At 40.6% G+C, this 22,260-nt stretch overlaps 1 protein-coding gene across 3 annotated transcripts in view; it reads right to left on the bottom strand.

Annotated features, from left to right (window-relative positions):
* The window catches only part of PACS1 (phosphofurin acidic cluster sorting protein 1), an 85,589-nt gene that overhangs the window by 17,944 nt on the left and 45,385 nt on the right, over positions 1-22,260 (bottom strand). For 2 of the 3 annotated variants that reach the window (XM_089483562.1, XM_089483564.1), the window contains exons 8-18: positions 19,522-19,581; positions 18,592-18,752; positions 11,348-11,441; positions 10,197-10,277; positions 9,903-10,018; positions 8,839-8,977; positions 8,066-8,170; positions 5,416-5,522; positions 3,602-3,756; positions 1,840-1,950; positions 1,059-1,161 (exon numbers count right to left, since the gene is read on the bottom strand). In XM_089483562.1, the coding sequence (XP_089339688.1) occupies positions 1,059-1,161; positions 1,840-1,950; positions 3,602-3,756; positions 5,416-5,522; positions 8,066-8,170; positions 8,839-8,977; positions 9,903-10,018; positions 10,197-10,277; positions 11,348-11,441; positions 18,592-18,752; positions 19,522-19,581 (1,232 nt within the window). The remainder of the gene's footprint in view (positions 1-1,058; positions 1,162-1,839; positions 1,951-3,601; positions 3,757-5,415; positions 5,523-8,065; positions 8,171-8,838; positions 8,978-9,902; positions 10,019-10,196; positions 10,278-11,347; positions 11,442-18,591; positions 18,753-19,521; positions 19,582-22,260) is intronic. The other variant, XM_089483563.1, reaches the window with a different exon arrangement.

Raw genomic sequence — 22,260 nt, 5'->3', positions numbered from 1 at the left:
TGCATCCGGGGTGGACATTTCAAAGGTCCTGGATGAGACTCAACATTCATCCTTCTTAAGCATGATGAAGTAGTGGAAACAAAACACTCAATGCATATGAGAGTGTGAGTTAGGCTCAATAGAGTGGTATAGACTCAACAGTATTCCTCTAAGGAATGGATTTAGCTTTACCTCAGTGCAGCCTAGGTAAATATACTTTCTCACAAAACATAAGTAATGCAGAGGAAAGTTGTTAACATGCAGATACAGGATTGTAGCAGCGATGAAACTTTGACGTATGAATGTGCAAGAAGGATATGCATCGGGACCAGAATTCTCAGTGAACTCAGAAACGATGAGAAGGGAAGCCAGGCATGCCTGGCGGGGTGTGTGTGTGTAGTAGGAATCTCTTGGGATGTTGCTGCAGGGGCAGACAAAAAGGGAACTGAATGCTTAAGTGGGAAGCAAGCTGGTAGGTCACCTGGAAGATTTGGTCCGACTAGCACCAAAATAATTCAGTAACAGCTCTAGAAGGTTCTGAATAATGCCCAAGCATATATAACTTTTTTTGTGATTCACAGAAACCATGACTTGGCAACTTTGGGTCACCTACTATCTCTTTTGTGTGTGGGGGGGGTGAGGATGAGGATTACAGTGACTTGCCTCTTACAGTGGCTTTTTAAATGTATGACATGATCATTGTAGAGGCAAGTGAAACGGAATGTATACATTAAAATGTAATTACTTTTTAATGAATGAAGATACTAAAAACACAGTCAGCCTTCTATATCAGTGGATTCAACCATTCACAGCTTGAAAATATTTTAAAAATACATACATTTCAAAAAGTAAGCCTTGGTTTTGCCATTTAATGTAAGGGAAATAATTTTACTATGCCACTATATTTAATGGGACTTGAGCATCTATGGATTTTGGTATCCACTGGGGGTCCTGAAACCAAGAGCCCACTATATGGGTTTTCTTAATTATATTAACTATACTATACTATACTGTATTATACTATACTAAATAGTTCACTGATATGAAACCTGTAACAGATAAAAGAAGTAGGAGCTTACAATTTATGTTTGCATGTCAGCATGGCTTCAGCTACAGGCAGTTGATGTGTCACATTTGCTCCACTTATGTACTGCATTATCCGGCCAACCACATCTAAAGAGTCTGAAGAAAAAGAAGAACAAGAAGAGTACATCCCACAAGAAATGTCAAGTTGGAAAAGAACACTGAACCTTCAGCTCTACTAAGGACAGATGAATGGAGATTTTCTATGCTGCAAGCTCTGAGATCTGCACTAGGCACTGAGCTACACCAAAGCAAAAAGAGTATCAAGCCAAGAAATGGATGAAGGGGACAAGCAGAGAGCAAACCACCACGGAGTAAGGGTGGTGCATGATTTATACCCTGATGTGGTAAACATCACTGCCAATGTATCATTATCTCTCTGATGTCACCCTCACATATCTTATCCAACTTGGTTGGGCTATGCAAAAGGACCTTATAGTACCTTTGAGACTAATTGGAAGAGAGAAGTTGGTAGCATGAGCTTCCTCAGGTGCACTAAAGTCTATGAAAGCTCATGCTACTGATTTCTCTCTTTCAGTTAGTTTCAAAGGTGATACCAGATCCCTTTGTGTACTGATTTCCCAGATTAACACAGCTATTGGATTGACTATCTGCATTTTACTACTGCTCCCAACTGTGCATCTGTTGGAAGATCCAAATTCAGGTACCAGTGAAAGCTCTCTGTGGTCAGATCTTGCATTCCTAGTTTTAGCAAATGCCATTATGGCCTGCTTTGGGGTATCAAAGTAAATTCATCTACCGATAACCCACTCTTACCAGCTGGAGGTGGCTCAGACTTGCTGAAGAGTTCTCTCCAACCTGTATCAAGAAACATACCACTGTATCTGATATCCACAGTGCCTATGTACTTGGCCACTGGATGAGAACCTGCAGAAGAAAAGAAAAACAAGGCCCATTCCTATGATTTTCCTTGATGACATCTGTCAATCTAGCACCAAAGCTGACATATAGGTACTGAACCTTTGGCATCAGGAAACAACAAACCCTTTGGCATCAGGAAACCATCTTTCCCCAAGCCATAGAACGACAAATTTTATCCCATGGTTCTTCTGGAAAATTTGTTTTGTCAGTCCTAGACCAAATATGGATGAAGTGTCTCATTCTCATGGAATCATAGAGTTGGAAGAGATCACAAGGTCCAGTCCAACCCATTCTGCCATGCAGGAACTCTCAATCAAAGCATCCCCGACGGATGGACATCCAGCCTCTGCTTAAAGACCTCTAAGGAAGGAGATTCCACTACACGCCGAGGGAGTGTGTTCCACTGTCGAACAGCCTTTACTGTCAGGAAGTTCCTCCTAATATTCACAGAACCCTGTGGTGCGCCACTGGTTACTTCTCTCCAGGATGAAGGAGGAGAGTGACTAAAATGGTGAAGGGTCTGTTGGGTATGTTTAGCCTACAGAAAAGAAGGTTAAGAGGTGATATGATAGCCCTGTTTAAATATTTGAAGGGATGTCATACTGAGGAAGGAGCAAGCTTGTTTTCTGCTGCTCCAGAGGACAGGACCCAGAACAATGGATGCAAGCTACAGGAAAAGAGATTCCACCTCAACATTAGGAGGAAACCCCTGACAGAAAGGGCTGTTTGACAGTGGAACACACTTCCTCGGAGAGTGATGGAGTCTCCCTCCTTGGAAGTCTTTAAACAGAGGCTGGATGGCCATCTGTCAGGTATGCTTTGATTGTGAGTTCCTGCATGGCAGAATGGGGTTGGACTGGATGGCTCTTGGGGTCTCTTCCAACTCTATGATAATATGATTCTATGATCCTGCTCCATACATATACATATTCTGTAATGTGCAGGCTAAGGACAAATTTTAAAACATTGGAATGGTGTTGAGAAAAAAACATGTTAACAAAAGCTGCTATTTACCATGAAAAGAAAACACCATCATTAAATATTTCGTTTTTCAGTCCCAATTTCAGTAACTGATTAGAATGAAAAGAAACAATTTCAAGAGCAAATAGGTAGAGGTTTGCTGCCAACAACTGAGACAAGCCTCATCACTTGCAATGAGCAACCCCAGGAGAGAGAAAAAAATTCCCCTGAGGAAATTAAGATTCAAAGTTAAAATATTTCAAATGTTAAGTCATTAAGGGGGGATACGGACAGCCCAAATGTCTTAGAGCCACCCCTTTTAATCTGGATTGGGGTCAAGGCATACAGATGCCTGACGGCCCCATTCCAGCCACATTCCACTCCAAAAAGAAGCAGATAAGAACTGCTCCTTTTTGGGGTGGAAAAAAGCTGCCCCTTCTTCCAAAGAGCCAGCTTTTCCTCCCCAAAAGCCAGCTCTAGGGAAAGTGGCATCTAAAGTGGGAGGGAAGCCAGCTGGCGTTTAATTGCCAGCCCAGCTTCTGTCTGTCTTGGGAGAGTGGTGCATGTAAACACCACGCCTCGAAGATAGTGCCAAGCAGGACTAAATGGGCCATCTGTTTCAGCCCATAGTTAAGCTTATGCTTTGGGTTTCCAATGCTCAGTTTAACAGCCACCTATCAAACAAGCAAGTCTTTACCCAGTGGGATGATAAGGAAGCGCATGTAGTTCAGCCAGTCTGATGTCTTGTTTGCCAGTTGCTTCACAAAAAACCTCAAAATGGAACTGAGGTAACTCTGGCCTCCCACAGACACCACCTTCACAGGACGTGGCATAGAGGAATTACAGTTACAGCTGCAGAGGGAAAGAAACAGAGAAATTATGACAGCCAACTGTTGGGCTCTACATTCACAAATTCATAATCACCTTGCTCTTGCCTTTTCCCTCAGACTGAAACTAAGGGGTGTATTATGACTGACTATCACAAGTTGCATGCGCACTGCACACTGCCTGTCATAAAAAGTTCAAAGTCAAAGGTCAAAGTATGTAAGGCAACACTATAGACGAAGTAAAATAAGTTGATAATTATAACCAATGACTGACAAGTAAGAAGTCAACTGCATAACGCTTTTTTAGTTTACTACTGCATGTTACTGTGCTGTATTGTAATAGTTTGTTGTGTGTTGTTTAATGTGTGTTAGTTATGTGGTCTTTCCCTTATATGTAGTTTTATATTATAAAATTTATAGATACTTTTTTTAAAAAATTCAAGCATCTTGAGGAGTCACATAAATGTCATGGAAAGGAGCCACTTCTAAATTCCTAGTATCTGTCACACTGAACAAAGGAGCAGGGCTTCAAAGTTCCAGCTGCAGACAAGGGCCAGGAGGGGGCACCCATGAACTGGAGAAGCACATATTAAAATTGCACAATGACAGATGAACTATTGCTGCCTCCAAACAAAACACTGAGAGCAGGTAATGCAATACTTCTGTTGTGGAGAGACCAGGCAAACCTGCAAACTCTTTTGGAGCCTGGACATCTGCTTTTACCTCCAACTAGGTTTATATAAATAAACCAACAACTCGGGTAGATGAAGCAAAAGGCTCCAGTTTCACAAGCACAGATATTTCTCCTTGCCCTCTACTTCAGCAGACATACTCCCAAGGAGAATATTATTGCAAAGCTGGATACTAACAGCACCATCAACAGCTTCAGAGAAAGCTCACTTTCTAAGATGAGAGGTGCTGGAGCTCAAGCCTGCAGTCCCTCTGCTCTAAAAGGTTTCCACCCATAATTCCACAAATGATTACTCTTGGCACACTCAAGAGACACTGCTTTGGATGTTTCAGGGCTTGCACCCTAGCATTAAGCAATCTCCTAACTCCAATTAAACTGACAACAGAATATAGTGTGAATCCTCTAGGCCCTAGAGTCTAGGGAGAATTTACAATGTGCCCTGTCAACTCCTGACAGAAGCATCTTACAGTGACAAAGAGCCCAGGGAGCAAAGGAACCCAAAAGATATCCTTAATTATATAGGTCTTGACTTCCCCTCACTGCTTGTGAGATGAAGAAGCCACGGCCAAGTCGTGGAACCTCCTTTGAGGCAGCAATCAGGACTATGTTGGGAAACCAACTCTCTCAGCTCACTATGGCTTGAAGCTTGCAAAGAAACCCAGAGGAGCCACAGGCAATCTGTGCTCCTCCCATTAAAGTGAACAGAAGAACCATACATTTCTACTATTACGTATCCTGGAAGAGAATTGGGGGGGCAGAGGGGGTGGCTAAGCTTTTATATGTAGAGAAAATGTACAAAGATGTCATAGAGCCCTGGTGATTCTCCTCCGTACATCATCTATCCTGACAGTCTACTAAGGCAACACCAAACCAAACTCAGCAAATTCTCACATACGTTCCTACACACACATATAGAAACAGACATTCTGAAGGCAGGCAGCTCATTTTTTAAAAAACCATGGAGATGCCACTGATGCAGTTTGGTGAACTCACTATCGCTGGATCCTTGTAAGGATTGCAGAGAGGACAGCTTGTACTTCGATGGTGGAACATGTACAAACTACTGGCTTCTTCTGGTCCTGAAGGAGATCAGCTACATACTAGGAGGAAAAGAAAGTCATCAGGAACCCAACTCTTCTCTTCTGATCAGCAAATCACTGGCCACGTGACCTCAGACAAAACGCTGGTAACTGAGCACCATTAAGCACCTTGGATACAAGCTTAACATGCCCCAGTACAATTGAGATGATGGAAATCTGAGACGTAGCTTACACTTGGCCCAGCAAGCAAGAGAAAAAAATAACCAAGGTGCTGGGTGACAATGGACATGCAATTCTATCTAACAGCCTCATTTATTTTAAGGAAACCATCTCCCCTTTCCCCACAGCCACATGAAATAGGCTTCAGTGGGACAAAGAATCCCCAAACCTCAGACAGCCAACTTAGGCAAGGCCTCTCTCTAACAGAAGAATTCTGTTCCTGCTGCTTTTTTCTTTTTGAAGACATCCAGATATAGAGATCCCACCACCTCCCTAGGTGATTGGTTACATTGTCAAATAGCTCTTACAGTCAATAGGCTCTTTCAGTATTCAATCAAAATCTACCTTGTTGTAACTTCAAAACATTAGACTGAGTCCTACCCTCAGGAGCAGGACTTCACAAACCTGCACCCTCTTCTCTGTGACAGCCCTATTAATATTGAAAGAATGCAATCATGTCACCCCCCAATCTTTTCTTCATCAGGCTGCACATGACTAATTCTCTCAACCTTTCTCCACAGGTTTTGTTTGCCATACCTCTCATCATTCTTGTTCCCCTTTTCTGAACCTGCTCCTACGTGACTTCCTAAAATGGGGTGCCCAGAACTGAATGCAGTACTCCAGTTGAGGACCAACTAACACAGAAAATAGTGGGGCTATTATTTCTCTGGTCTTGGAAATTATGCTTCCATTAATGTAGGCTAAAATAGTATTTACTTTCTTTGCTGAGGCATCACACTGCTGGGTCATGTTCAAATTATGATCGCTGCCTTTTTTGGTAAGAAATAAAATTTATGTAAAATTAAAAAAAATGTTCTAATTATGATCTACAATAATCTTGAGTCCTTTTCACACGTACTGCTAAGCCAAGTATCCCCCATCCTATACGTATTCAATTAATTTTTGTGACCTAAACATAGACTTTTTTATTTGTCCCTGTTGAATTTCATTCTTATTGGTTTCAGCACAATTTTTTAGTTTATTGAAGCATTTTAAAATTCTGTTCCTATCTTCTAAAGTGTTAGCTATAGTTCTTAGTTTTGTATCAACCATATACTTGATAAGAATTCTTTCTACCCCATCAACTAACTCATTATTTATAAAAATGTTAGAGTGACAGTTCCAGGGCAGAATCCTTTAACATTACACTCAAAGTTTCTTTTCAGTTTGAAGTGCAGCCATTGGTTTCCCAATAAAATGGCAAAATCAAGGTTGTGGGGTTTTTTTTGGAATTCATATATTTTAAAAATATTTTCGAACACTCCACAGGAGGATTTAAAATTTTGGATGGAGTATAAAGACGGGAATGGCTCCGGGGGTGGGGTGCACTGAGGGGATATTTAGGGGGTTTTGTAAAACAAAAAAACAACAACCAAAAAAAAAAACCGACTAAGATATAAAAGTATGTATATGTATGGAAAGTAGATTAATCTGTTTTGTTTTTGTAAAATCTCAAAAATACATACATACATACATACATATATATATATTTCAAACTGTGAATGTTCGAATCCATGGATAAAGAATCCATGGATATGGAGGGCCTATTGAACCAGTGATTGGGCGGCATATAAATAAATCCTATTATTATTATTATTATTATTATTATTCAGTTTATTTTGGCAGGATTTTTTCTTGATAAACCCATGCTGATTCCTACCAATCACTGCCTTGTCATCCAGACCTTTGGAGACTCTTTTATAATCTGTTCTTAAAAAATTCCTTGTATTCAGGTTGGGAAGTATGGTCTGTAGTTCCCCAGATCTCTTTTGCCCTTTTTGAAGAGAGGAACAATGTTTGCTCTTTTCCAGTCCTCTGGCACCTTATGTCTCCAAGATTTCTCAAAAATAACAGCAAGTGGTTCCAAGAATACATCATCAAGCTCCTCGATTTGCAATTCAGATCCCTCACCAAGGTCTCTGCTGAATGGATGCCGAGTTCACTTTTGGAGGGGAAAAGTGAAGCAAAATAAATGTTGAACAGTGCTGCTTTTTCATTGTGGACGGTTAGCATTTTACTATTCTTACTACCCACTGCTTCCTTGGTTTCTTGCTCTTAACATGTCTAAAAATTTCCTTTTTTGTTCCCTCTTTCCTACCCAGTTATAGCTTGTTCTGAGCTTTATCTTTCCTTACACTGTTCCTGCAAGTTTGGGATACACATCAGCATTCCTTCCCTTCCATTCTTTATAAATGCTTTTTTTCCTTTTCATTTTTCGCCTGAATTTTACTATGCAGTTACATTACATTTAACAAGGAATGTCAACTATGGATGAGACATTTATTATCTTCCACTTAGTTAATCTCTTGTAAAACTGGCCTCTCCTTTTGTTGGTTGTATAAAGAATGGAACAGAGACATAGCAATAATCAGCTTCCTTATTACCTGACCCTGCCAGTCAATAGAATTCACAAGGATGATGTTTTCTGGAAGTGCTGCGTCCGACACAAGGATTTGATTCAGCTGGTCATAAATAATCTTTCGAGGAATCTGTTAAAGCAAATTGTATGGCTTTTAAAAATATAACTTACCACCATAACTCTAAACTCAAACATATGGTAAAGTAAATATCAAAGAGCATGCATTATCCCCAATGTCCCACAAGTAAGAGTAAGACTTTCTTCTGCTCTTATCATTTTTAAGACTGAATCAGAATGAAAAAGAACATCTATCCTTTACCCATTTGTTCTTACATAAGCCTGTCAGCAAATCACTATAATCATTATTCACATCTATGATTACAGGACAGTTGAAGAGAAAAGAGATTCTGCCCATTAGTGTTGATTAAAAAAATAAATGGAAATGGATATATTTGAATAAAGTTCAGAAGCAGAAAGGACCCTTTGGGACAAGCTTCCAGGTCAGGCATGGGCCCTGTCTCTATTATGGCTACATTTGTTAGTCAGCCAACTCTAGCCTGCTTGAATTCCACTTCCTTCTCAGCAATAATATCTACATTAACCATAGCATTAAATTTGGAAGGAAAAAAATATCTAAGTATGGGCATATCTGCTTTCATAACTGGTTCAGAAGACATTCAGGACTAGAAAGCCTGAATACTACAACTGGAAAGATACAGCATATTTGTAAGCAAGCTTAAACCTTATTCCCAAAGAAGAAGTTAAGCCACAGTGATAGAGACCTTCAGTGTAGATTACCTGTGTACTATGACCCAAGTCTGGTGATCTTTCACTGTCTGAACTGTTGGTCCTTTCACTGAGAGGTTTTGAAAGTTGGCGCTCCTTGAGGGGCGTGCTGCGCTTCTGCCGTGGTGTGTGCGTAGCATTGTCCATTTTGCTGTTAAGTAGAGGAAAGACAGTATTAATCCTCCAAGTGCTCTTAACTGACTGATCATGGGAGAGATCATGCAAGTCAAGCTAATAGCTGGAGGAAAACATTGAGGTACTTAACTTAAACATAAGCATTTATTCAAGGTAGTACACAGGATCCCACAGGATCTCAAGAACAACTGATACTTTCTTATATATAATATATGATCAAGATAGATGTTCCATTTAGTCGGTGAAGTTTGGGAATCTTTCTAGCTTCACTATACAAGTATACCATATAAAGTATCAGTTTTTTTAATTTTTTAAACAACAACAAATTTATAGAACCAAGTGTCTAGACATTACTGACACAGAGAAAAAGGAATGCCCCAGAGAATATATCAGCCATGAATGGAGAATGTTAAGAAACTCTTAAGAATTTAGCAAAGTTTCAAGTCATCAAGAAGTGGGACTTTAGTGACTTTCTTGTGGAATCTCTTTTCCTGTAGCTTGAATCCATTGCTCCTATTCAGTAGAGCTACAGAAAACAAACTTGCTCCATCTCAATATGACATCTCTTCAAATATTTAAACAGGGCTATCATATCACCTCTTAACCTTTTTGTTTTCTAGGCTAAACATACCCAGCTCCCTAAGCCTCTCCACATAGGGCCTGGTTTCCAGACCTTTGACCATTTTGGTTATCCTCCTTCTCCAAGAATTCTGTTCCTATCTTCAGGCCACAGAAACTGAAAATTATTTATCGGTTACTGGACAAGTAGGAGCCAGTGTGGTCATTTCCATATCCCAGGTCAGCTAGGCTTCCAAAAGAATTACCTGTTATGAGGACGGGAAAATCTCCAACAGCTATCAGGAGATTATGCATTTTGAGCAGTTTCCAGAGGAATAGGATTAAAATAAAACAACCACCACCAAAACATGAGCCATAATTACCTAGGTGATGCCATGTTCTGAAGCTCTCCCTTCATGCTAGTCTTCATGGGAGTCTTTACTTTTTCTGGGATGATTAAAGTAGTTGAGTCCCCAAATGCATCTGGCTCATTGCCATCCTAGAGTAAAAGGGCAAGGGGGGGGGGAAGGATCATTCAGAATTAATCTCTATGATAAGAACAGACAGAAATTGTGAAGTCAAAGGCTTTCATGGCTGGCATCCATAGTTTTTCGTGGGTTTTGGGAAATTCTTTAGTTGAGAAGGTCGGCAACCAGGAATAGGACATATGTGCTTACCAATGTATCTATTTCATTAATACTGTCGTCTGCATTTTTATTCCTGCTGGGTTTCATTTTGTCCGCAATGGATGCTTCTATCTGGATACAACAGCAGAGAAAAAGAAGAAATCAAATGAGGCAAGCAGACTGCCAAAAAAAGCTGCTTCGGGTCTCTTTGGAGGTATGCTATTTAAATGATGCATGGGTCCTAAGAGTCCGGAGGTTGCGCCAAAGCCACACTCTGTTCCTAAACACTGGAGTGCAGCTTTGGTGCAGCTTCCAGATTATTAGGTTGCATGCATCATTTAAACAGCATACCTCCAAAGAGACCCAAAGCAGCTTTATTTTGGCAGTCTGGAACAGGCCTATGTCTCATAATAGTCATGTCTGTAGTTATTAGATGAGACTTTATTTAGGTAGCTCATTAATCAAGAATATCTGTTTACTGCCTGATCCCAATAACACCAAGAAAGGCAACATTTGACTCCCTAAAAGAATGAAACAGCCTTCAGATCCCTGGGAAACCCAACTTTCATACAAAAGTTTCTAACCCCCAAAATTTGGCAATGAAGGAGTGAAGGCACTCTGCTGCAGGAAAAGCAAGATATAGTCTTGTGTCATCTTAAAGACTAACAACCTTTGGTTGACATAAACTTTCACAGAGTCCGGACCATTTCACAGATGTATCTCAAGGTTTCAGTTGACAAAGAAATGAAGCGGGGTCCCTAGAAGGGTCTTCTATGACAGAGACAACTGTTCCCACCTTTTTGTTTTGTTTTCTTACTATGTCTTATTTCTAATTGTTTCATTTATTGATTACTTTTTCAATTACATTGGACCCTCAGGACACATAGGGTTTTGGTTCCACAAAAAAGCAATGCAAATGCTATCTCACTCATAACTCTATTAAAATGGATTTACTCATCCATTTTAGACAAGATGCAGACAGAAAAATTTTTATCAACACAAGATATGAATGTTTCTTTCATCTGAGACAGGGAGACTGTACAGCCAGCTAATGACCCATAATGGTGATGTAGAACACCATAACATCCTGGAACAAGTTCAGATGTTTTCTTCCATATAAATCACAAATCTTTGTAATCTGTTCCATTCAATTAATTATGGTTCACTTCAAGAAACAATTTCTGTCTCTTCTCATTACTTACTGGGCTAGTGGCATCTTTGCCAAGGCTCCCTTTGCTGTTAAGGCTTCCAATTTCAGTCTGGGAGCTTGACTGTGACATTCCCTCAAAGAAAGGCCTGTAACAGAACAATGCAGCTGAATTAAGGGCAAAAGCAAGGAGGAGAGAGCTGTCTGATCAAGTGACTTGTCTTTGCAAGAATATCACCTTCTCACAAAGTCTTTCATCTTCATTCGCTGGCATTAAAAGGATCCCACCTGAGGCTGTGAGAGTGGGACATGTGTGCCCCCCACTTATCCTCTCTGGTATGGAAGCAGGATAAACTACACCTCCAAATGAACCACATTACAAAGGTCTTCCGTTGACTAGAGATGTATTTAAACTGTTCAAATAATGCAGATTGTACTGCTTCAGAAGGCCTTGAGGTTCCCCAAGTCTCAAACATCTCCTTCCCTGGTTGAGTTCCATCTTTTCACTTTTTGCTTTCCATTCAGTGTTGCTTAATTGGTTTGTTGGTATTTGATTAATTGGTGGGCATAACATTTCAGTTGTTTTATCATATAGCTTTTAATGTTGTAGCTGCCTCATAAACATAAATTTTCTTGTACTGTTATTAGCAACTCAAGCAGAATATAAAAAGGCAAGATAAATTTGTTAATTGAGGCAGCTGAACATCTGTATGCATTTAGTTTTTTATCTGACCTAATAGCCAACTTCAATATTGCCATATAGGATCCAAGTGTGCTCACTACTGTCACCTAATACAAACCAAGGACTTTCTCCCCTATTTGCCAAAGCCCAACTAATGCTAATGTGACTTCTCAAGCACTCATGTTACCATAATGGACTCAAAGAAATGCAATGCAAAAGGCTTGGCTTTCAATTATCTAGGTAAGAAAAACAGAAACCAAAAAGGTGCATTGGCAAACCACAAGCAGAAGTTCAGAAGATGCATTTCTGCCAGAACTATAAAACAATCCAGTAACAAGTTGAAGCTCCATTTAAAAGCCAGCCAGAAACAAATATGCAGAGTAAAGAGAAGGACAGGTTGCATACCTGTAACTACAGTTCTTTGAATGGTCATCTGTGAATTCACATACATGGGTTATTTTGCACCTATGCAGCGCATCTTCAGAACCTTCTAGAATATTTATAAATATTGTTGGAGGTAGCTTTGGACACCCACTGACCTATCTATCTCTGTTCCCACTCATTTCTCTCAGTTCCCAAGGATACTGCCTAACAGCATCCCCAGGACCAAGGAAACAGGACACATAATGAGGGGAGGATGGGTGGGTTTGCGTGAATTCACAGATGACTACTCGAAGAACTACAGTTACAGGTAAGCAACCTGTCCTTCTTCTTTGTGGCTTCTGGGATTCACACAATGGGTACTCACAAGCTACTCACAAATGGATGCGGGAGCGTCATGCTAGAGCCCAATAGACAATAATTCAACCAGCAACTTTATTGACCTCAAAAACAATGACTCTTACCCAAGAACACAAATAAACAGTTGACTTTACATCAAACTGGATGCATCAGTTCTGGAACGAGCACCTAGTCTGTAGTGTGATATAAAGGTCAGTAGTTGTTGCCCACACAGCAGCCCTGCAAACCTCATCCAATGATATGAGAAAGGCATAGGAAGTGGCTACTGCTCCAGTAGAGTGAGCTCGAATGAGAGTAGGTGATACTTTATCGGCTAGTTCGTAGGCTAGATGGATAGTAGAAACCACCCATTTTGAGAAATGCTGAGGAGAAACTAGAGGCACAGTTTCGAAACTGAATAATAATAACAACACTGCTGCTTTTCCATAAAAATTGCTGTCCGGTTGATGTAGAACATGAAGGCTCTATGAGCATCCAAGGAATGTAGAGCTCAAAAGTGGGGCTTTGCATAAAGGCCAGCAAAACAATATCCTGGTTCAGGGGAAACATAGACACCACTTTAAAAGGAAGGGAATATCAGGATACAAGACAATTTTGCCTTGGTGAAAAAGTAAGATTGCTCAACATGTAGAGCACATAGCTCTCTGGTCTTCTCGCAGGCATTATGGCAATGAAGAAGGAAGTTTTTCAGGTGAGTAGTCAAGCATCACACAATACTATCAGTTCAAAGGTTGTTTTTTTTTTAAGTTGAGACAACACCAACTTGAGGCTCCATACATGAGTTGGTCCCAAGACTCAGAGGATGTAAATGTTTATATCCTCTAAGGAACCTTTTACAAATGAGCCATAGAAGCATGAAGGATAGCCTCTCAATTGGAGACAAAAGGAAATTGCCAAGGCAACACCGTAATGATGACAAAGAGGGCCCCAAATCTGAGAGGGATAGAATAAACTCTAGAATGTGATGAATTTAGGCTTGGGATGGAGAGAGCCCTCTTAACCTAAGAAAGGGTATGGATTTAGTCCATTTGGAAGAGTAGGACTTCTGAGTGGATGGCTTGTGAGCTGCCCCTAAGGCCCATTGCACCGAGTCAGGCAGCTAAATTAATGCTGAATCCTCCAAGCAGTGAGTCTGGAAGTCTCCAGTTCTGGATGTTGACCCCAACCTTGATGAACAGTGAAGGAATCTTGACATAAAAGCAGACAGATGGAGACTCTTCGAGACAGCTAAAAGAGAAGCACACCATGGTTGTCTTGGCCTGTTATCAGAATGGCATCTCCCTTATTGACCCAGAGCTTGGATACCATGTTGTGATCAGTTGGTCATCAATACTTCAGCAATAAAAATGAAATTAACAGATATAGGATGGGTGACACTTAGCTTGAAGACAGTACACCTGAAAAGGATCTAGCAATCTAGTGGACCACAAGCTAAATATACTGCTTGGAAAGCAGTTTTCGAAAGTGTGATGTTCCTGACTATGGTGTCGAACCTCTCCTCTGGAAAATATGCTGCAGTCACAACAGAATTGAGAACAGCTCCGAATAATTTTACTTTCTGGAAAGGGCAGACACATCCCTTTTCCAAACTGACATTCAGACCTAGAAAGTCGAGCAGGTCCAAGATGTACTCAATATATTGCATCATTTGTTTCCTTCATCAGGTAACTAGGAGTCAATCGTCAATGTATGAGAAGACAACTATGACTGTCTGCCTCAGCCAAGCCACCACTACTGCCATGTGATTGTAAACACCCTTGGTGCTGTGGGAAGTCTGAAGGAAAGGACACAGAACTGAAATTCTCTTCTCCTGAATACAAAAGACAGGCAGTGACAGTACAATGGTCGAATTGCAATGTGAAAATATGACATTTTTGAAATAGAGCATAGCAAACCAGTCTCCTCTCTGTAATAATGGAAGGATTGATGACAAGGTCACCATTCAGAAGCACTGCGGTGAAATCTAAAAGTTGGCATCTCTGGGATCCAGAATGGGATGAAGGCCATCTTTCTTGTTTAATGAAATTTCAGGAGAAGAACCCCCAATGAACTAATCCAGTGGGGACAGGTTCGATGGCATTAAGGTGAAGATGTCATCAAGCAGGGCCTTGGAAAGTATATCCCTTTCAGGGAATACTCCTCAAATTCAGTGGGGTACTTCTTCTTGATAATCTTCAAGACCCAGGTGTCAGAGGTGATGGAAATCCAGGCTTGATAGAATGGGCTAATCTGTCACCAAAAGTCACAGGATGGTGGGATGAAAGGGAGAAAGATGAGTCAAAGATGCCTCTTCACCTGGCTGTGCCTCTTTTTCTTGAACATGGTCTCGTACTCAGCAGCTTGGTGTCTTTTATTGATGGGGGGGTGTATGAATGTCTCAGAACACCCTTTGCCATCCAAAACACAATCTGTTACAGCCCCGAGTGTGCATGGGAATGCTGAACCTCTGAGCAATGGAACACATCTTTTGTGTGAATTCAAGTTTTTCATCTGTGTTTTTACTAAACAGACCAGATTCACTGAAAGGGAGATCCTTGATAGTGGCCCTAGCCTGAGAGAGGCTAGAAGAACATAACCAAGCATGGTACTGGAGAGTGAGGGCATCTGCAATTACTTTGGCAGAACACTCTGGAATGTGAAATGCTGAGTTATATGCTTTTCCACCAGTGAGTTCACAAGCCGCATTTCCTCCTCAGAGAGCTTATCGGATACTGGCAAAATCATCTCCTATAGATTTTGGTAATAAGCTTCCATACAGGCCTGTAAGACTGAAGACTGATAAAGAGTAAAAAAAAATTAACATTAGGTCATGTTTTCTACCTTCCTTGTCTCCAGGAGGTGATCTCTGAACTTATCTGGATTGTGCTGCTTCAACCAACATTGAGATGGTCTTAGGGTGTTCTAACAGCTAGTCTGAATCTGTGTCTGTCACTGTATAAAGATTATCAATCTTTTTCAACATCGAAGGAATCGCTGAAGGTATGGTCCACGAACACCTCAAGATCTTAAGCAAAGAAAGTAGGAGCAGAAAGATGCTGAAGTAGGGACCTTTTCTTAAATTTGGCAGTATATTGCTCCATAGGTTCCACTTCCTGGAGCTCCAGGGCATTGCTTATACAAAGCATCTGCTTGAGGAAAGCTCGAACATTGTCGGTAGGGGACACAGATTCGTTTTTTACTATGGTGTCGAGAAGGGGATGGTGATTGGGCATTGAGGGAGATCCGGCAGTTATTTTTCTTTAAGCAACTCCTTCCTAGGAGGCACTGGAAAGAGACACTCAGTTATTTGCTATTTTCCTTGCACCTGCTGTTCAGAATCCTGAAAATGGTCACAGCATAGGGGTTGTGTGGTGTGTAACTGATACCGCAGGTGACTGTAGAAAAATAAACCTGCAAAGCAACTGCTCGGCAATCATATGGTTTTATGGTAACTCAAAAATGTTATTTTGTCTACAACGTAGTGGCCATACCAGTGTTCACAGTAAGCCTCACGATGGAAAATGGTATGGGAAATAGAACCAGGATTGAGCATAGTAGTCTCTGTGATGTTGAAACTCCCTGGAATTTTCCTGATAACAGGTTGCACCATTTTCATTAGCATGGAGTCCAAGATCTCCCCTTCTGAGGATGGATCCACATTGACTAGCTCAATATGCAAGGGCTGTGGTGGTGATCAGGCATGTGAATCAGATGGATTCAAGGCGGCCATCTGTACTGGCTCTTAAGCAATGGTAGATGGGATGGATGTGTGTTCAACTGCACCACGCAAATGCTTGTCTCATTTCTTTTTCTTGTTTCCTCTTCTCTTCAATAATCTTTGGAAAAGAGTGCTCAATTGCAAGAGTGCTCCCCAGTGCTAGAAGGATATCTCTGCTTACTGGCATTCAAGCAATCAGGAGTTCAACTATGTGTTTAGAGCCAACACTTGAAACCAACATTGATTCGCTCTGTTTCACAGCTGTCAACTGTGTGTTGGTATCAAGAGAATTCTTCGTTGGTCATTTAAAGGCAGGCTTAGAGGATGTTCTTGGGGGTGCAGACATTGTTGCCATTGGCAATTTGTGTAGTTTCAAAGCCTGCTTGAACAAAAGAGCTTTAAGACAGGACTCCTGTTTTTTTCCAAGCCTGAAGTGTAAAGGCTCTCCAGTGAATGCACATACTCACATTATGTTTATCTTCCCAACAAAGACAACAAGAACAGCCGTTGCAGCCAGGCAACAGAGCACTGCAATGAGAACGCCTGTTAAAAAAGAAAGAAGACCCCCATTTCCCAGCAAACAGGGCAAGGACACTAAACAGTCCAGTCAAACTGTGAATATAAAAACCAAAGCTGAGGACTGTCTAAGAGAATGGTCTGTAACAGTCTGAGTCAAACAAGAAAAATAATGGATAAACTTAGCCATAGGGATAGACAAAAGAGTAGTTGATAACAAGCCGAATTAGTTCAAAAAGACTGTTCAGAAAAGCCAAAAGTGAAAGCAGGCACTAGAAAGGCTCCTCTGATACCGCTCACATGACAGACAACAAGGAACTGAGGTAAATGAGTGGGAACAGAGAGAAAGGGTGGGCAGAGCTACTGCCAAAAAAGTTTATGTAAACATTCTAGAAGGTTCCAAAGATGCACTGTGCAGATGCTGAACACCTCGGTTGTCTGAATCAGAGATCACAAAGAAGAAATGGAAGACCTAAAACTGGGAAGGTCCAAGCTCATTTCCTCTGCTCTCCATACCACACAAAAGAGGTGAGTTGGCAGCTATAGGGAAAAATTATTATAGGAAGAGGATAAAATTCCCAGGAAGAGTGCCCAGAAGAAGACATATCCCCCCTTACACAGAAATGTGATCTTTCTTTGTCTTGTTTTATACTTGGTGCTATGGAACATGGTTCTGGATATTCTACAGGGCAGCCAAATATTGAGGGATTAGTATAGTATGTGAGGCCCACACAATATAGATGTTCTGTTTTCAGCAGAATGTGCAACAGAGTGTTTGCAACAGAATGTGGTATTTTGAAAAGGACAGGGTACCCAAATATTGAGGGATTAGTATATTATGTGAGGCCCACACAATATGGGCATTTTGTTTGCAACAGAATATGGCCTTTTGAAAACCTTAAAGCTATGTATTTAAAGGTCCAGTGTCTTAAGGTAAAAGTGAATTGGGTGGATGAGCATGGATATTATCCACAGAAGGTTTAGCTTGTTCAAAGCAAGGTTTGTTTTCACTTTCCTTAGCTGAAGATTGTAGCAGTAGCACCTCAAATTGCTGCTTCCAATCCCTAACACCAAGGATTTTCTGAACCCGGGAGTGTGAAGGATAAAATGCAACAATGCAGTCACCCTTTTGCCCAAAGTCCTAGGGCTAGCAGCATAAGGCCTGCAACACCACTACCAAAGGCAAATGGACAAGTCTCTCCCCTCAAGACCTGGCATATAAGGACAAAAGCCCTAAAGATATAACAGTGGCAGCTCTGCAGTTTTTTCATGCTGGTGCTCAAAGGTGTAAAATTGATGGTGTGAAAAACCATCAAGATCCAGCCTTCAAGAATCTTCCCACAGACAAAGAACATTCTAAAGCTTTGTAAAAGAAGAGCATACCAAATTGCTGCATATACAGTGGGTCCTTGGGGTATGGTTCTAGGACCCCCCCCCCATGCATACCAAATTTGTGGATGTTTAAGTCCCATTAAATATAGTGGATAGTAAATGATGTCCCTTATATAAAATGGCAAAATCAAGATTTAATTTTTGTAATTTAGATTTATATATTTAATATTTTCAAGCTGTGGATGCTTGAATCTGTGGATAAAGAATTGGTGGATAAGGAGGGCCAACACGATTGTACAAGAATGAGTCCAACTTATCAGGTTGTGCTTACTTGAGTTTTGGCTTTGGTGTGCTGAGAATGCTCTCTGTATCTTCCATCTCAGGTCCACTGTCACTGGGGTTATACATCTCCAAGCTATCATAGAGCTCATCAAGATCTTCCTCTACCTCTCTGATTTGTTCCCTAGAAACATGCTCCAGTCCAAAGCCAACCTGTTTGAGAAAGTTGCAACAGTCAGGATTCTCACAGTTTCTATGTTGCAAATACTCTCCTTCTCATTCTTTAAGGGGGGACTGGAATTATCTGATTCATAGAACATTCAGCAATACTGAACCTCCAGCAGTTTCCAAGCAAAGAGGATTTCCTTGTTCTCATTAATATGCAAGTCAATTTCACCTGGAAACATCTGGCAAATTTTGTGTTTCCTTTCCAATCACAGGCAGGAAAAAAGTGTGCTTCAAGACATTAACTATTATTTTAAAATGGTTTCTAAAATTACTTAGCATTTATAACAATTAGTCAAATAGTAGGAAGTCATGTGTGTTTTTCCCTGTTCCCTGTGTTTTGTGTTGTTCTATATATCCCTCATATGTAGTTCTTATAATTAGAAATGCTATGTGTTAATAAAAGTATTTTAAAAATAAATAGAAGTATATTGGATATTGTCATGCTTTTAACATATAGAAAAAGTATTATTTTAAAGAGAAATACAACTAACATAATTGCATAACCACAGAGTTAAGATGAAACAGTAAGGAATGCTGTTCTCTAACCGTAGGCACAAATACTTAACACTCAAAGTGTACTTCCTTCTGTATGCAAAATTTTCACTGAATTTCAATCTTTCCTATTAGATTATATACTGATAACTACATTTTCTATATATTTTTTTGGCCATGAAGAACCTGTCTCTTCTCACAAATTTTGCAAAATAAAAAGAAACTTATACAAATCTAGTTGTATAAATGTTGCCAGACCTACCTCATCTGATACCTTGAATCTCTTCAGTAAAGCCACAAACTTCTGTTTAATATTTGGCTGCTGTGAAAAAGAGGGACCATTTACTTGTTAGAAAAGCATCTTTCACAAAAGTATGACATACGCTAAGACATTGTATAGATGTTGTATATGATAAATGTAAATACTAGCAGGGCAAGACACATTGAAAATGATAACATAAACAACCCAGGAAACATGGGACATAAAACGTCTCCAGCAACTGAGCTTCCCAATCACAGTATATAATGCACCCAATGGAAACAGACTTGTTTATTTGTTTAATTTATAACCTACCCTTCTCCCAGCACAGGTTTCATGAACAACAAGAACTAAATAACTGCTTTTAAAAAACTATTAACAACGTACACACACACACAATCATTATATGAGGGGAGGGAGACAGTATTCTTGTAGAAAGGAGTTCATCGGGTACTAGAGATAATAACCTCACTATTATAGAGGAAACAAGGCAAACAGTACAAGAACCAAGCAGTGAGAAGAAAAATACCCCTTAAATAAACAGCTAGGAGGAACTACACATTGTCTTAGATATCTTCACATGGAAAATAATCAAGATGAATGTGAACTCTTAGATAATAAAGCAAATCTGACATAATAGGTATCACGGAAGCCTGGGCTGCATCTGCACTGCAGAAATAAGGCAGTTTGACATCATTTTAACTTCCATGGCTCAATGCTATAGAATTCTGGAATTTGTAGTTTTGTGAGACAGTTTTGTCAAAGAGCTCTAATGCCCCACCAAACTACAAATCCAAGGATTCTATAGCAATAAACCATAGCAGTTAAAGTGTTGTCAAAATGAATTATTTCTGCAGTGCAGATGCAGCAATGGTGGGGTGAGTCTAATAGCTGGAATGCAGTAATAGAGAGGTATAAGCTAACAAACAAGAAGGAAGGAGGAGTAGCATTATAGAATCATACAGTTGGAAGAGACCACAAGGTCCATCCAATCCAACCCCCTGCCATGCAGGAAATCTCAGTCAAAGCATCACCAACAGATGGCCATCCAGCCTCTGTTTAAAGACTTCCAAGGAGGGACACTCCATCACCCTCTGAGGAAGTGTGTTCCACTGTCGAACAACCCTTTCTGTCAGGAGGTTCCTCCTAATGTTGAAGTGGAATCTCTTTTCCTGTAGCTTGCATCCATTGTTCTGGGTCCCGTTCTCTGGAGAGCAAAAAACAAGCTTGCTCCCTCCTCAATATGACATCCCTTCAAATATTTAAACAGGGCTATCATATCATCTCTTAAACTTCTTTTCTCCAGGCTAAACATCCCCAGCTCCCTCAGTTGTTCCTCATAGGGCATGGTTTCCAGGCCCTTCACCATTTTAGTTGCCCTCCTTTGGACACGCTCCAGTTTCTCAATGTCCTATTTGAATTGTGGCGCCCAGAACTGGACACAATATTCCAGGTGGGGCCTGACCAAAGGAGAATACAGTGGCACTATTACTTCTCTTGATCTAGAGACTATACTTGTATTGATAAAGCCTAAAATTGCATTGGCCTTTTTAGCTACTGCCTCACACTGTTGACTCATGTTCAACTTGTGGTCTACTTGGACGACTAGATCCCATTCACATGTAGTTTCATTCAGCCAGGTGTCCCCCATCCTATATCTGTGCATTTTATTATGATATTTATGATATCATATTTATGATATATGATATTTACACTTGCAAAAAGATCCAGAACTTAATTCCAGGAAGGCAAGTTGGAAGATTCTGATTAAGAGGGAGAGAAAGATTTAGGGAGCTGGGTATGTTTAGCCTGGAGAAGAGACGGTTAAGAGGTGATATGATAGGCCTCTTTAGGTATTTGAAGGGGTGTCATATTGAGGATGGAGCAACCTTGTTTTCTGCTGCTGCAGAGAATAGGACACAGAGCAATGGATGTAAACTGCAGGAAAAGAGATTCCACCTAAACATTAGGAGGAACTTCCTGACAGTGAGAGTTGTTCGACAGTGGAACACACTCCCTCAGAATGTAATGGAGTCTCCTTCTTTGGAGGTTTTTAAACAGAGGCTGGGTGGTTATCTGTCGGGGGTGCTTTGATTTTGAGTTCCTGCATGGCAGGGGCTGAACTGGATGGCCCTTGTGGTCTCTTCCAACTCTAAGCTTCTATTATTTTAACAGGGATTTCATTGTTTAGGTCTCCAGAAAGAGGATTTGGATAATGCTTTTGTTGAACAGATGATCACACATTCAGAAAGGAGAGCTGTAGAGCTGCATTTCAACTGGCCTGATATCTGTTGGAAGTCAAACTCTGAAAAGAATATAAGGTCCAACAAATTCCTCACCTGCCTTGCACAATTTCACTGTCTAAATCAGAAGGAGGAAGAAGCAACAAGTGGATCAGCTATTTTAGGTCTTTTCCTAACGAACAGAGGTGATCTGGTTAACGGAGTGGAAGTGGCACAATTCTTTGGTAGGAGTGAGTATTAGTGTGTTATACAGGTGAAAGGAGAAGCCAAGCCTGGGCAGACACACAGTCCAGACTTTAGGGGAAAAATGAAGAGGGGAGTAGTTTTTGATGCCACTTATAGGCATGTGCCACAGTGGCAGGGTTACTGACAAATGCTACTCAACTCTAGAACTTTCCATATGTGGCTCCGCAGAAGTTTAAGACACAATGGTGTGAGGCATAGAAACTATGAAGAGGAATAAATATTGGTTTATTTTCTTTATATCCCACATTCTCCA

Source organism: Sceloporus occidentalis, unplaced genomic scaffold, assembly GCF_023333645.1.
Source record: "Sceloporus occidentalis isolate IW3139 unplaced genomic scaffold, rSceOcc1.0.p SCAF_20, whole genome shotgun sequence".
Classification (NCBI taxonomy): domain Eukaryota; kingdom Metazoa; phylum Chordata; class Lepidosauria; order Squamata; family Phrynosomatidae; genus Sceloporus; species Sceloporus occidentalis.
The sequence above is the reverse complement of the archived record's forward strand: the minus strand, read 5'-3'. Positions and strand labels throughout refer to the sequence as shown.